Here is a 16,681-nt window from a genome sequence, read left to right as displayed (position 1 = left end):
ACTTCACATAGGATGAAATATACCAGAGGAAGCCTGCAACGTGCACAAAGAAACTATCACCGTGCTGTTATCAAATCAATGCGGTACTGTGGACACATACTTGGGTGGGATCAGTACGTGGCAAGAGACACCTCCCTCAGTCAATACTTTTGGTTTGGCCACTGCATCCGGCTGGTGGCCAGCACTGCCCGGAGACCTGTTTGCCCAGCTGCCAGGCAGCACCGCCCTTCGCTGCCTGAGCTCCTTGCCCCGTTCCCGTTTGCCCAGAGCGGGGCACGCAGGCCTGGCTGTCCCTGGCCCCCTGGAAGGCGCCTGGGGCTGTCTGTGTTTGAGGGGGTTTGAGGGGACTGTGTGTGGGGCGTGTGAGAATGTGTGTGGCTGGGGGGGGAGTGCGTCTGAAGGGGTGTCTGAGGGAGATCCTCCGGGCAGGCCCCGGCCCCAGCCCCACATCTGCCCCAGGGCCCTCTCCCTCATGTCACGACTCCCTCCCGCTCGCTGTGTCCCCCGCCGCGCCGGGCGCAGCCGGACGGTTGGCGCTGAACGGAGGAGAAGCGGCCCCGGGCACGGCCCCGCCGTCGCCCACGGCCGCTCCTGGGCTCGAGAGGCCAGCGGGCTCCCCCCGCCCCGCGGCTCCCCTACTCACCTGGTCTGGCGGGAGGAAGAAGGCGGCGCTGCCCGCGCGAGCGGCCGCAAGCACAGGGAGAGCCCGGCGCCCGCCGCCGCCTCCGCCCCGGCCGGGAGGCCGCCCTCAGCGCGAGGAGGCTGAAGCCGAGCGGGCTGCTAGGGCTTCCGCTCAGCGGCCGCCAGGTGCGCGCGGGCACCCGCCCCTGCGCCTGCGCACTGCCCCGCCCTCACCTGGTGCCCAGGTGCGCGAGGCAGTTGCCGCCGGCGGGCTGCGGGGACCGCGCGCGGGGGTGATGCGCGGGCGCCGCCCGGGGCCCCGCGCTGAGGAGCGAGCCCTGTCCTGGAAGGGGAGACCGGAGCCCCGCGGCGGCGGGGGGCAGGGGGCCACGGGCCTGCGGCCGCCGGACCGCCCGCAGGCTGCTGCTGAGGGCAGCCAAGAGCACGCACGAAGGCTTTACTCATCCCTCTTCGCCGTCTGTACTCAAAGGAAAACGTAATTTTTAGACAATTACATAACGCGCACCGCAGCGGGGGACGACCCTCTCCGCCCGCCTTAACACCCAAATTACAGATCGCATTCTAAGCACCACGACAGGGTGCTGGGGTTTTTTCTTCAGTCACCTAAGTGTTATGTCGTATAAGACCAAGCGCTCCCAGATCACACGTTGCTGGGAAACAGAACACAAAATCTCTTAGAGGTGAGATCAGAGTTTGAGAGAAAGGATATCACACTGAGCTCCCTTCTTTACAATGCAAAGCTTCCCAGAGGGACAGATATAAAATCACTTTTCTATAAAAGCATGGTTTAATTTTGGGGAGGGGGAAGTAATAATCACACACGGTTTGCTCCTAACTTCCCTTAATATAGCATAGAGTCTCCCTTTCCTCCTTTCAAATAAAGGTAGCACAATTACAGTCTCAGCCCAGCACTTCAAAGTTTCTTTCAGCTTGCTGAACCGCAGGTAGCTAAATTTGCTCAGCAAATATATGGCGAGTTAGCAGTAGTTACACTGATTCTACGGCAGCGACAAAATGTTAATACCAGTATTTTATGATTGAATTCATCTTCCCCAGGAACACTTAATGAAGATTTAGACCAGAATTAATCACAATATGTTCTGGTATTCCTAGCATGTTAAAATCCTTCCTTATGCCTTTGAAAGTTGAGGCCTGAACTGCAGCAAGTACTACATCACCTGAGACATGCATAGCCAACACTCAACCTTTTGTAGCACAGCATTCAAGTAAAGCAAATTTCTAGTGTGAACATTTAAAAAGCTGCTGTTTTCCAGAATAAAGCCTGCATTAACAGACATACAGACTCCTTTAAAAAAAAAAAAAAAAAATAGTACTTCAGAACAAGATTTAGACGATTCGCTTAGCTCCTCTTTTAGCAAGCACCATGTCACATAATTACCAAACCAAGTTTTAGCAGAGATAAAAGCATGTGATTTTTGCAGTAACAGTCCATTTTAAGGCAGGTCAATGTTTCAAAATAATGGTTCTGATTTCACTGCAAGATGAAGCAAGAGGTAAAAACACAGAGTGAATGAAGTCAGATAACAAAATCACAGTTGTAAGGAGCCTAAGCTGACAAAAGAGTGATTTTACTTTAAGAAGTGGCATAGTCACAAGCTGATGCAGTACTGGCTGGTGAAATTTTTCCTTAATTTCTTTTCCTATTTCTTCCTGTTCAGCATTGTATAGGGGACATACTACAGAGTTCTTTATGATCAGCTCCCAAAGAGCCAGAATCTACACCCACTATTGAGACTTCCCTGAAGTGTCTCCTGGACCACTTTCAAAGATAATATGTTCAGAAAATTTTCAACAAATTCTTTAACACTATAAACTATTTTTAAACTATTATGTCTATAAAGCTACTCACTCATCTAATGGGTAGCAAGATTAAGGTTTAGGTTATTAAACCAGAGTTACCTGATTTACGAGCCTTTCTAAAAATTGCTGTAGCCACATTTCAGAAATGATCTGCGATAGTCAAACGTAGTCCAAAAACAGGGAAAAAACTGCAAATTACTTCTACTCTATTTTTCTATAAGAGTCCTGCTAGTTTAGTTACTTTAGCTAATTATTTTACCTAATGATACTTTCTAGACCATCTTTCTAGTATTGGTACAAATCTGAAAAAAGCAGTAGGGAATTAAAACAGAAGTATTTAGTCCATTGTTTCCAAAAATGTTTACATATCCTTTAGAAGATATTCTAGGCATTCTGTACTTGCAGGGGAAAGGGGGGCAGAAGAGGAGAGGAAGAGACACCTATGGCTTATGTTACTATAGCTACAAGATGCTTAGATTTCCAGTTTCAGTGAATGAATCAATAGAAAACACAGCTTCACTCTCTTTTATTCACCGAAGGCAAAACTGGAAGATGGGTTGCTAAGCAACACTGCACTAAAGACTGCAGCTCTTTGAAATCAGCATTACTGACTCTCCTCCATCTCAGAAGCCTCTTCCATTCAAAACCATTTATTAAGAAAGGGGCTAAAAAAAAAAGTAAAAAAAGGCTACCAGGGCATGTGTTTTTAAAATAAGAAACTGTAAAAGCAGAAGGAAAGCTGAAATTAACACTTCCAATTAGTCGGAGTAAAGAGGAATGAAACAAAGCCATTCCTTCTGCAGAGAAAGTAAAAAAAAAAAAAAAGAGATTTAGTAAGGACAGGAAAACTTAAATTGGCCTATATAAACCAAAAGAGAAATGGAAGGACCATTTATTTCTTCTGAGAATACTATATTAAAGCAAGATTTTCTTTAAAGGACTACTTATAGCCACCATTTTTTTTTCATTGAAATCCAAAGATGTGCCTCATCTGCACTCTTCTTTTAAAGACCTCATCTATAAAAAGACACTAGCGGCTAGATATGCTCAAGATGGCTAATGGAAATTCAGAAATCTTTTGCCTGCATGGCATATGAATAAAGCTCTTCACCAGAAGCTAGCCACGAAAAGATCAAAGTCTCAGTTCAATTTCTATCAAGTAATTTCTGTATCTTATCATTGTCATGACCTAATTTGTTACCCATCTTATGAAAGGGTAATGTCCATCTTACGCTCATGATAAAACAAAATAAAGTAGATGTAGATGCAGATTATCTTGCCTTTTTGAAAATGTCTGGCATGTATTGATATAAACCCACCTATTTTAATTCTAAACTTCAGCTAAATGTTATTCCAGTGCTGTTGAGGAAGCAAAACCACACTGACCCTGTAGGAATAGGGTGTGTACAAAGAAATGCTGTTTTACTAGAAACTGCCTTAAGGCCTATGTACTTATTCTTTTAGCAGTGGGAAAAAACAAAACAAAACAGTATAGTTTAAAAATTCATAGTCTACTGACCCCTGCAGCCCAGCTATAGTTCCCCCCCAGTCTCAGCATTTTTCAGATCCTTCCATGTTCCTCATTCCACTCACATACCATCAGTTTTTTCACCCAGTCTCCTAAATCTTCTTCCTCAGAGCTCTATCATACTGCACAACTTGCAGACAAAAAACAGGGAGCCTGCGCTGTGCTGGTACAGATAAATGGTTTACACGAACTGAAATCCAGCATCTTCACAATGCACCTGCACTGGATAGGATAGGCTGTTGTCTTCAGTGCTATTTCAAATGGACAAAACAAAATCACACACAGAATCACAGAATGTTAGAGATTGGAAGGGACCGCGAAAGATCATCTAGTCCAATACCGAGTTACATGCTTTAGAACATTTTAATAGTGCTGATGACACTTTTTTTGTGATGCTAGATGACACAGTATTTCATTCATAGTTTCCAAAGTTAGATTAAACAATCAAGTCCATGAACCATATAAAAAAAAAAAATCACAGTCTTAGTGATGCACGGGCCTTGTCAAGTATCTCCTTTCTGATCTTTGGATAGTTTGGATGTGCTTCAAGGACCTGTGAAAAGACAAAACAACCCAAAAGTTCTGTGTCTCAAAGGAAAGAATACTGTGTTTGGTTATCCCCCTCATCACTGGGCTTACACATCCTAAAACTAAAACAACAACATGACAAGTTGGTTTTAAGAATGCATAAATATTTAACTGTGGCTAGGGACTACCATGTATGGAGGTCAAGAACAGCTTTATCAAAGACACCTTGCTTCCCTTTCACACTGCACTGTCATCTTGGTGCGAAAGACACAGGGGTCAAGGGCTAAAGCCTCTGGGTGGCTTGAAATGAGCACATTCAGAAAAGTGATCTCTGGAGACATTTCCAAGGTTTTAAGTATACTTTCTCTGCAATGATAAACTGTTCTTATGTTTTCACTCCCTCAGGCTCTTTCTGACTATACTCTACCCACTTCATCTTCCTGCTCTTCAATTCCTTCCTCTCCCTTATGCTTCCATTCAATTTGTCCTTTTAGTTTTCTGTATTTCACACGAAAAGAGCAAATAGAAATTATTTCATTATTAATACTAATAATTATTAATCCATAATGTTCACACTGCTTCTGTAATAGTAGCCCGCCCTTCCTCTTATTCTGCATGTGCTCTATTTGTGTTTGGACCATACAAAGATAATACTGGAATTTACTTTCTAACAGTGTCTTCTGATACTAACATTTGATTAACTTCTTCAGCTATACTTCTGTATGGATTTACCAATTTGCAACCACAAGGCCAAAAGAAGGTGCTGCCATTTGAATATGCTTTCACATATAACAGCCAGCCACTTTCTCTCTTATTTACCTGGTGGCCAGCGAGCGCAGCATAAAGCAGATTATGTAGAGGATATTTAATTTAATCAAATGTATTAAATAGGGTGTCTTTCTGACATGAAGCAATATATTTTAAAAATTTAAAGTCAACAAAAAAAAAAAAAAGGATCATTATGTAAAAGAATGTTGCTACAGTAGACAGAGTATTAAGTACATATACAAATTCTACCTTATTACAAACACAGATTGCATCAACATATTTCTTTCCTTTCAGGTAATTGAAAGCCAGCTTGTATCCTGTAAGTAAAAGGGGAAAAAAGGCAACAACTTCAGTTTCTGTCTTGAATAATGAAAGTATCACATTCAAATTAATTTTGGTCACTGCATGTTCCTGAAGTTAGTATGTTTGTTTTCTAGTATTTTCTCATCTAAGGCTGTAAAGATCAAAATTTCTACTGAAATTCACTTCAAGTAGTAAATAAAAGTCCTTTACACACTGATAGCTATGTTTGAATCCAAAGGAGACATTATTCTGGACAGCATGTGTTACTACAGAGAATACATCATGGTTGTCCTCTTTCAAGTACTATGGTACCCCACAGAGTTTCTCACTGTGACCTACAATACACTGTCCCTCTGTAAAGGCAACTCCATTATTAAAGGACAAAAGAAGAAGAAAAAAATCAGGATAGCAATAACAAACTAGGGAATTAAAACGCTATTCTGTTCCACTGTCAGCAGACCACTGATAAAGTCACATAGCAACATGTCAGGCTGACACTTTCAACATAAAAGGTATAGCTCAAGTATATCTGCCTGGACCAAGATCAGGACTAAGGAAAAGGTCATAAGCATGCAATTTCCAAAATTTGAAATTTTGGATCCTTCCTTTATGAACTTATCCTCACTAGCAAATGAGTACAAGGGATCCGATACTGGTTTATACAGTTTTGCTTGCCAGATGCAGTTTGTGCTACTTTAACCATTTTAGTTTAAATGCATGACAATTCTCACAATTCTGTATGCAAAACTAGAAAACAATGTGCCCATAGTACCTTCAATATCATACTCTCACTTTTTGTATGCAAGATCCTTCCACAGTCTAATTTCACTAAGGCATTCTCCTGTCTAGACACCAGAAGATTTTGTAATTTCTTCAATTCCTACCCTCTAGAGGGTTTCAAAACAGCAAAAGAAAAGTCTTGATCTATGTTCTCTACAAGCTCAAGAAATCACACCTTTTTACTATTAAAACTTCTAACATGTTTTTTGATCAACAACTATAATAACTTAGCCAAGACATTCATGGGTCAGTCTACAGGCGCAAGAACAACTAGTAAAATTACTGCATCCAAACTCATACTTAGATATCCAGAGATTTTGCCATATAACCTAAGTCAGATTTCTATCAGTCATTTTTATTTCTGTTTTGACATCTGAGTCTTCCTTCTGCTTTGACCTTCCTAATTTTTTGACTCACAGTACACAGGCTGACATCTACTTTTGGCAATCCATCCATGCATGTGCATTTTTCTATCTTCAACTGTTATATAAAAGCAGGAGCTAAACCACAAAACATTTAGTTCCATTAGTAAAACACTACTTTAACCTACACATCATATGAGATAAAATCATGAACCAAACCATTGTAGCATGCAGGAGTATAGTTAAAGAAACAAAATGTATGGCAGTTCATACACATAGCAGGGACAATCTTGTTAAAAAAACACTGGTTTTCCAGTTGATGCCAAAGGCTATCTCACCTTAACACTAAAAAAAACCCCTAGGGCACAAAAAAAGACTAGAGATTAAAGACTGAAAGGAGTAGCTTTGAGGGGCCATAAGCATAGCCCAAAACCTGGAAAAGAATTTGTGTAAATCACCAGCCTTGGAACCTAGACACAGACTCTAAGTGTTGAGTAAGAAAGGGCATTTTATCTTATGTATCCATTTCATAAAGGGTTTCCTACATTAAGATAGTCTAAAAATGTGGCAGTTTAGTGTAGACTTCAATTAACCATCCAAATTGGAACTTGAATAGTATCTCAAGTTTTCAGCTAACCATCTTTTTTAAACCAGATATATTTAAAGACATTTAAATAATTTATTTTTAAAATTCTTACTCATGCATATAAAACCTTATCCATATAAATAACTTGTCTGATTATCAAAATGAAATAATTAAATCAATGATCTGCCACCATCGGATATATATTAGGTATTATAAAAGGTTCTCTACTATACTGCATTACTATAAATACATTATTAAAAATTAATGCTGTCCTTACCAAGAAAGTTGTTCACAAAGAGCAAACTAAAACTGTTTCAGACCAAACCTGTTACTAAAACACTAAGGAGAAACTTCTGAAGTATCATAAAGCTGCTACCTCTTGCCACAGTAGCTTTCCAAGTGACTGTTAAGTACACTTAAGCATCTGTGTTTTTTAGGTGAGGAAAACCAGTGATACTCTATGGAAAATTAAAAGCAGTCTCTCCAGTAAAGGGTAGCCATTTCACTCCTACTGTAGTGCCTGAAATCATACATATAGGTTATATATACATGCCTATTGTTGGATTCTTTTGGTTTCCATAGTTCCAGGCCATCTCATAATTTATTGCAGCATCCTCATATGCTTGTTCCTTTTCCATTATGTATCCCATGTATTCATAAGCCTTGCAGCATGACTGCAAAATATAAATATTAATTCAAAATTTTATTTAGGTAAGCTTATATATAACAATACCGACAACTTAATTGCTTAAATACTTCAAACCTGTACAACTGGAAAGCAAAGTGATACTTGTACTAACTTTGATGATAAAAGAGCCTTGATTTAAAACATCTGTAATACAAATCAGTTACATGAAATTCTGCACAGCAACTTCCTAAGTTACTCCATGTCAAGTACAGTGTTCATCACAGAGGACACTGCAACTACTCAGTCAAAAATGTTTAGAGCCTCCAGGAACCCTGTAAATACCTCCCTCAGTTAATAATAACCCTACGGCAGCCGCATTTCAAGTCCGGCCAGAAAGTGTTGATCTTCCACAAATATTGTTTGTTTCACTTTTTCTTAAAAAGGTATTTTCATAACCTCATTTTTGGAAACTGTTTTACATTATAATTTTCTACTCAATGCTAAAGGCAGACACAAATATCCTCAAGAGAACACCAACCATTAAATATTTCATTTTGTGTAACTCCAAGTGGCAAGTTACAAGCATCTGAAAACAGGTTCCAAAGCCTATTAAGTACTAGACGAAAATACTAGCCTTGCTTATGTTACACATACATATAAATCAATTTAACTCCATAATAAAAGATAGTATGAAAGATACAGTAATTCACAGAGAAATCTGGTATTTAGTACATAAAGCAGGAGAAAAAAAAAAATTACAAAAATAAGCAAAACCTTAACTACCATATGCCCTTACTGTGAACAGCCTCTATTATTGTGCTGCCAACAGGTCAAATATTTTCAAGAGAAAAATGAAGCTTTTATGAAAATATGCACCTTTTTTACATAAGTAGAGCAAAGAAATGCTGACATATAAATTACATTCCATCTTTAACTTCACTGTTTCCAAAATCTACTGATGAAAAGCTTTCAAATCATGGCATAATGCGATAAGCAGTATGGGAATGCCTGGAAGATGAGGATAAAAATATACTCCTCCTCTCATTTGTGAGAAACAAAACAAAAAGTTCAAAATCAAGAAGAGTAATCAGTAAGAAACCCCAGCTTCATAGAAACAATCTGCTCATTGAGATCTCACTAACCAAACCTAAGTCTTTTAAAATCAAAACAAACTCATATTACAAGATACTAGGCTTTTATGAAGTTTTCACTCAACATATTTACTTAAATTGTGTGTATATATATATATATATCTCTCTCTATCTCACCACATCATTCAATTCTGACTGCTAAAAGCAATCCTAAAAACTAATTCATCACAATAATGTGCTTTCTCAATCTAATCAAGTCTTCCAAATTGGAGAATATAACACAAATTATTGTCTTGTGAATTAACAAGATATTTTAAGATCTAAAATATTCAACACTTATTTGTATAGTACAATTCCTGCTTAGCTGCTTTGCATGCAAGTTGGAAAAAAGTCAGTACCTTTACTGTGCTGATTTGTTAAGGAACTGTAGTTGCAGACTTCTAATTTGCAATCCTCCTTCCTATCAAGCAGAGCGTGTTAGTATCTAAGTCCCTCATGAGTCTCAAACTTTTTCAAAGAAAACAAGTAAACTTTTTAGAAAAAAAACTTCCCTACTTGGTAGGCTATGTTTTTACTGCTGCTTGAGAATTTCTGCAACAAAGCAGAGCCCTGGCACAGGCTGCCCAGGGAGGCTGTGGAGTCTCCTTCTCTGGAAATACTCAAAACCCACCTGGACGCAACCCTGTGCAATATACTCTAGGGGAACCTGCCTTGGCAGGGGGTTGGACTAGATGATCTCCAGATGTCCCTTCCAAGCCCAACCAGTCTGTGATTCTGTGAAAGCATCATTCGTGGTATATACCTGCTCAACAGACCATCTATTTCAAGATACGCCGTATTTTGGCAGATGACTCATGTTTATCTTCCAGTGGTATGGATTTTGCAATTTCCCTTGGCCATCTGGACAAGGGTGTAATTGACCTTAAGGCAGAATTTTTTCTTAACCAAATTCAAACTCATTTTCTGTAAAAATGAAATTGAGTACATCCTATTTTAAGAGGCATCTCTGCAGAAGTACATGATACCATTATACCAAGAACTGTGGTAGCTGCCTCTTAATTTTATATTTAAAAATAAAAAGAGTACAAGTTCAAAAAAGTCTACCTCTCAGGGAGGTTGCAGAAATGTGACTGAATAATGAACCTTACCTTCTATACTGAAAAATTCAGAAAAATAAATATACAGCATCAGGTCCTTTTCTAAACTAAATCTGTGCACTATAAACAGTATCCTGAACCTGCAGGATAGTATCTGTGGAAGACTAGCCTACTGGATGTGCCTCACATGAAGGAAAGTGAAGTGTATAGATGGAAAAACGTGATCAACAAAAAGGGACAACATGAAAAATAAGCACAAGAGCTAAGATCTGTGCTTGTTACTATAGTAAGTGCAGAGTATGGGGTAGTTTGCCTGCTCAGAAACCCTGAGGTAAAAACGTTAGAGCTTGTCCCCAGACAAAAAAAAAATCCTGTACAGTAGCAGGCTTATGAACATAAATGTTTAAAAAAATTTTAAGATACAAAGATAACATCTCTCAATAAATGGAGCAAGTCTCCGAAGTTTATATGTCTACATCTTTCTTCATCAGGTTTGTGAGACTCAGTAAAATGCCGCTCTGACACTCCATAAACACCTTAAGCTTCTAGTATCACCACAGCTAAAATCTGCATCAGTTATTATAGAATATGAATAAAAATGACTAAGCAGCATTCACAGGTTTGTTTACTACCCTCCAGTGTAAAGTTGCTGGTTTCCTGGGTTGTTTTGGTCTACTGCTCCTTAATAAGTGAAATACCAGGAAACTGGAAAAAGTAGTACATTTTCCAGTCTTGTTTCATAGGAAAACTAAACTTTTAGATGAATTAAAATAGAAGGTTAGTAAGGTTACTTTTAACGTGCATTCACTTACCCTGTTATGACGAAGGCATCGTTTTAATAATTCATCCGCCATATCATATTTTGCAGATTGAATATATATATCTGCAAGCAGAAGCCAACTCTTTTCAAACTCCTCTGCATCGATGGGATTCCAGCTCATTTTTGAAATCCTCTTTAACTGATTTCTGGCTCGTGGAGTCTGTTTCAAGATCATGTAGGCTGTGGCCATTCCCAAAAGTGCTGGTATATGATCCTTCTGCAGTAAAAAGCATAGTGACTGCTTAGTGCTTTTTTATTTTGCTTTTAACATTTTTTTTTAAATAAGACTTTCACCGTATCTGAAAATTAAACTAAAAGCTAAAATCTCAGGAAATAAAAATAGAACATCCAATCTTACAAACATGTTTTCCATGAAGTGCTATGATTATCTCTGTAAGACTAATCATGATAAACACCACATTAAATAATTAAGAGGCTGAATATAAGTTTGGGCTCAAAACAGTCTTCTTCAGGCTCAAGAAACGTTGAAAGCATCCACAGGTATTTCATCTCAGCAAGAAATGTTCTGTTACCACTAAAATCTGTCCTTTTGATATACAAATATTTCAGATAGAAACTGAACTCACTTGAAGTTACAATACAAGTGGTGTTTTCTATTTTTAGAAGTGCCTGTCAAATGTCAATAACAGGGACACCTGTTCCTATTATTAGGTCTACAGCTCCTAAAAAGGTAAGTTTAAACTGCCTGTATCCAAAAGCTACGTATAACAAACAGGATTCTTAAAAGTAACCATTCTATGCAAGAGCCTCAAGCAAGCAGTAAGAAGTGCAGGAGCAAGTGTGATTTTTCAAATCCTGCCTTTATTAGCACAGGGTATAGATGAGAATGGGGCTCACATCCCGAAACTGCTTCCTAAATGCAGAGAGCAGTTCTATCATCAGCTAACTTAAAAGCTGCTTTCTCCCTCTCAGTGTTCCTGGCTCACTATTAGTATCCTGCCTTTACACCTCTTTGTAGGGTTGTGCTGTAAATAGGCTTGCCATAGTGGCTTAAAAAAAACCAACCAAACAAACAAAACATCCACCCAAAGCCCCTCCTCTACATAATAATCTGCTCATCCCCCCTCTTCAATAGTCACACTTAGCATGGATCGATAACCTCTGAAGTCTGAAGAGACTAAAACTGTGTATTTTATGTGACCCTGGAGAGAAGACTCAATAGACTGGAGTGTTCTTCCTCCTCGAACTGTGTCACCATGTGAAAAACATTCAGCATCCAGAGGACCTCAGATCAATTCTGAGCAGGACTGGGAAGCCAGTACTGGAGGCAGAGGGACTCCTTGTTTGTGATTCTCTGAACTGCCTTACACACAAGATAAGCATCAGTATACTCAGCTCTGCCAAGGAGCAGTTTAGCACACAATTAATGAGTGGTAGTAACTTAAGTACTTCTTGGCATTCTGATGGATCAAATGTGTCTACATGTGCTTAAATAAAATCTGTTGAAAGGTGCTGGTAACAAGAGTATCTGTTATTAATCCTAAAGCTAATGACTAAAAGTAGCTATAAAATAATGAAGATTTCCATTACAAGGATGAATTTTAAGCAGATGGATAATCTTGCCCTGGAATCTAAGTTCTGTCAAATTGCCATGAAGTACATGAAGGCAGCTTATATTTAATTGTTTTTGCTTACAGAATGAAGGTACTGCATAGACATATCATCAGACATGCTGCTGGCAAGACTGGGAATTAAAAGGCAAATCCAGCAACTCAAAGCAAATAGCCTATTCACATTTCAGTAACTGGCAATATTAGCATTTAGTTGAGTTACAAATTTGCAATCCAACTGAAAACTTCTAAAAGATGTTATTTCAGTATGGGGCTTTTCCACATTTTAAAGAAAATATTCTTTAATAGGAAAAAAAAATCCTTAGAACAAATAGCACTAACACATGCCACTATTCCTGAACGTAAACTGCGAGACTAGTTAAAACAAATGTAGTAAGTGTGAAAGAAAAGACTGAGGAAATGAGACAGGTTACTAACCTCAGCCACTACTATTTCAGTGAAAGTGTTCAGTGCTCGTTCAACATTTGATTTCTGTTTGGTTGCCATGAGACAATAATTTTCCATTATTTGCAGTTGAATGTGACCTTGAATGGTCTGAGGCTTGAGTTCCTTCAGAAGATTTTCTGCTGTTCTTACAGCCATCTGTACAGACTCCTGCTTCTCTGTTGAATTACTGTTATCAGAAATAAAGTGTTTATAAAAGTTTATTTTTGATATACAGCAAATTAATTATGAGTTAGTACCAATTCAATGCTAAAGGCATGTCATTTTGTACAAGATGGCTCTGTAATACAGGCATTCTACATTGATTCTCTTCTGTAACAAAAGCAGTTCCATCCTAACAAGCTGTTTTTAACACTGAAAGTGACCAGGATTCCACATAAAATCTTCTATATTTTTCTGCTTTGAGACTGACTTATTACAATCTAGGATGGTCCTCTCACAATATAGTAAGTAGAATATTGAAAGCATTAGATAAGCTCAAAGTTCTAGCAAATCAAATTAAGGCACATTATTAAGGGGTGGCAGAGAAAGGGGATGACAGAAGAACCCAAGCAAAGTTTATTTCATTCACTTACCCTACATCAGCATCCAGATTTTCAAAGACTTCACCACCCACAGTTTCATTATCTGGGTTCAAACAGATTTCAATCATGTTGTAGACTGCATTCTGTCCCCAGTCAATGTCCTTTCGAGCTTTATTAAAATGCCGGAGTGCATCATTTGGTTCACCTGTATACCTAGATGGATAATTAGAATATTTAAAAGCTGGGCAAGTAAAATTTACTGCCCCAAATCCCACCCAAATCCCCAGAAGAAACCCAAGTATTTAAAACCAGATGACACACTTGCACACACTGATAATGCAAGGTTTGAACAGCACGCATACTATTACAAGGAACTTGTTTTTACAGACTAAAAACATTCTGATAAATTCTAAAATTTAAAAATAAGTAATATATTATTGAACCATCAAAAATATCCCGTTTACAAAGCAGGAAATATGAAAGATGTATGTAAAACATATAAAATAGTTTCATTTTAAAACAGGAGCTCATTGGAAAGTATTTCAGAAGAGAAAAGCAGACCTTTCCTAAAATCTTAGCACCTTAACTAATTAGGAAAGTAGTGCTATACTACTTATTTACTTATCACACTATACATAGCACCTTTGAATGATAATGGATGACGAGCAAGTTAATTTAAATATGTACTACATAATCAAATAAACCTTATCTTAATTATAATTGCAAGTACCAAAGATACAGTCCTTTGCAGTACTGAAATCCTGGTTCAAGCTTTGCTCTGGAAGAATGTTTTTCAGCCATTAAAAGAAATCTTGGCACTTCTTCTAGTTTCCCGGCTCTTCTTAGCAGATCAATTAATCGCGAGAGGGATGCATAGTTATCTAAATATATAAATAATTAGGACATTGTAATTCTAGTTATTTGCTGTATGAATAGCTTAAGAAATAGAGAGCCTGCCTTGTTTTTTTCACATACAAAAATGATGTATGGTGTAATACATAAGGCATATTACATAGTCACCACAGATACAAGAATGAAGATATGAAGTGATACTTGCAATGCTTCTATAAAAACCTCTATAAAGATAATTGTACTTCACTTTCAAAAGCACTCAAACAAAAACATTTGCTGTACTCTCACAACTTCTTTCACAAAGTCCACTAGAAAGCTTTAGATTCATTATTATACTATTTTAATAGATTTTAGTAGCTTTCTCTCTGGCCATAATTTGCAAATTGCTAAAAGAAACTTATTGCTGTCCAAGACAAGTTTCCTTTATTAAGTGTGAAATAAAATGCTAGCTTTGTGTTCACACACTTGGTATCTTAAACACAAGAAAAAGTGCTTTACAATTACAAATAAATAACACTCTAGGTATATGGGGCTTGAGGTAAACAATACACATTACATTGCAGCAAAGTAAATTACCATATCTACAAAAAATAATTTTCTCACCTTGCCCTACAATAGCTTTATTTTTTTATATACAGTAATGGTCTTTGGTTTTGATACCTATTATAAATAGTACATTTCTTTTAATCATACAAAGTATTTTTTAGATATTTATTCCTCTAACTCATCAGAACTACATATCAGAAAGAATTAAAAATATCACTGCTGAATATTCACCTGGCTTGCGTTCTAGGAGCTGCTGCAAATAAAAGACTGCTTGTTCATAATCTTGCTTCCTGAACATGAGATCAGCCATCATCTACAATATTGACCAATTTAGAAAAAACAAAACAAAATACTATAAATTGTAGTTTATAATGAACTCTAGTTCTGCGAAGTGGGCACCTGAAACTATAGCTTTAAAGTGCTGCAAGAATTGCACAAGAACTAAACTGACTTGGGTTTTTCATTACTCTCTCAAAAATAAACACTCTATATACAGACACACAGGATAACAACAAGCACATACAGGCTCATATCTCCATTTTTCACTTATGGTGGAAATTAAAAGAGAATTAAACACTTTTATGTCCCTTTCAAATATGTTCATTTTTACTTGTATAGTTTTACTTCTAATTTTATTTCCCATAAATGCAGATTAAACACATAGAAAAACAAAGTTAGTTTAAAGTTAGGGAAAAAGAAAGATGATACCCCACTTCAGTAGTAGAAGTAAAACAAATAATTTCAGTTTCTCTCCACAGAGAGGTAGCTAGCTAATAAATATATGTTATTAAATCTACTCTTAAGAGTGCTATTACCCCTGTTCTTGCACCATCTAGGATAAATTCCAGATGTGAGACTGCTGTGAGAAAAAACTATTCCCGTCTTAAAACCATTTTGCTCCTAATGTGTTAAAGCAAAAGTTGCTCAGTCTATTGAGCTCTTTTAAGCCAAGAAGTATACAAACCCTGCACAGAGAACCTGCAGCTGTGATTAAAAATGGTTAAGTAGCAATAAGATTAACTATGATTGTATAAGGATGTAAAACCACCTTAAATACACAGTCCTTTTCTTCTGGAAGTTTAGATATTTGCTTTAATACTACTGTGCTGGAGAAATAACTTCTTCCCTGACCATTAGTCAATTGTTAATAGAACATACATTAAGCCATGCTTTAGTCAGTCTTACAACTACTACTTTTTCCTCTAGTACTTTTAAAGACACAGTTTTGCACTGAGATAGAATGAAGGCTATGATTGCTAAAAACTTCATATTGAATCATTATCCAGCATAAAAAGAAAAACATTTTGTTGCAATGGATTTTTCACTTTTTTTGAAATCAGCAGCTGTAGGCTTTCTTAAAAGTAGTATTTTATGGATCCATCACATTGCAGACACACAAACTTCGAACAACTTCTGATACAGGATTGCTATCATAGCACATACCATTGTTGCTGCTTCATTATCTTGATCATTCTTCAGTAGCAAGGAACACTGATGCTGACAGGCATCAGTATCATCTTGTGCAAGATACAAGTGTGCAAGTTCCAACATTGCCTGTAGATTAAAATATTTAGCTATATGTAATTCAAAGATGAAGAAAGCCGGTTCAGTTCTATGAGTGTTAACCTGAGATTTCGGAGCCTCAGGGAAAATTTATTTCTCTTCTGAAGAGAGAGCTTTCTCTGTTGTTTCCTGTGGGCTCTTGGTCAAGTAATTTAATTCATTTCCATTTCCTAACTTTAAAACAGATAAAACTTTTCTTCTTCAGA

General features: G+C 37.8%; 1 protein-coding gene across 2 annotated transcripts in view; it reads right to left on the bottom strand.

Moving 5' to 3' along the window:
- Window positions 1–4,335: 4,335 nt before the first annotated feature.
- TTC21B (tetratricopeptide repeat domain 21B) overlaps window positions 4,336–16,681 on the bottom strand; it is a 41,776-nt gene continuing 29,430 nt past the window's right edge. For both annotated transcript variants that reach the window (XM_068407851.1, XM_068407852.1), the window contains 9 exons: window positions 16,356–16,466; window positions 15,144–15,225; window positions 14,245–14,395; window positions 13,566–13,727; window positions 12,964–13,159; window positions 10,947–11,171; window positions 7,872–7,992; window positions 5,537–5,604; window positions 4,336–4,544 (listed from right to left, as the gene is read on the bottom strand). In XM_068407851.1, coding sequence (XP_068263952.1) covers window positions 4,467–4,544; window positions 5,537–5,604; window positions 7,872–7,992; window positions 10,947–11,171; window positions 12,964–13,159; window positions 13,566–13,727; window positions 14,245–14,395; window positions 15,144–15,225; window positions 16,356–16,466 — 1,194 coding nt within the window. In that variant the 3' untranslated portion in view covers window positions 4,336–4,466. The remainder of the gene's footprint in view (window positions 4,545–5,536; window positions 5,605–7,871; window positions 7,993–10,946; window positions 11,172–12,963; window positions 13,160–13,565; window positions 13,728–14,244; window positions 14,396–15,143; window positions 15,226–16,355; window positions 16,467–16,681) is intronic.

The sequence above is a fragment of the Nyctibius grandis genome, chromosome 9 (genome assembly GCF_013368605.1).
Source record: "Nyctibius grandis isolate bNycGra1 chromosome 9, bNycGra1.pri, whole genome shotgun sequence".
In the NCBI taxonomy this organism is placed as follows: Eukaryota; Metazoa; Chordata; class Aves; order Nyctibiiformes; family Nyctibiidae; genus Nyctibius; species Nyctibius grandis.
Note: the sequence above shows the minus strand (reverse complement) of the source record. Positions and strands in the feature narration are given on the sequence as shown.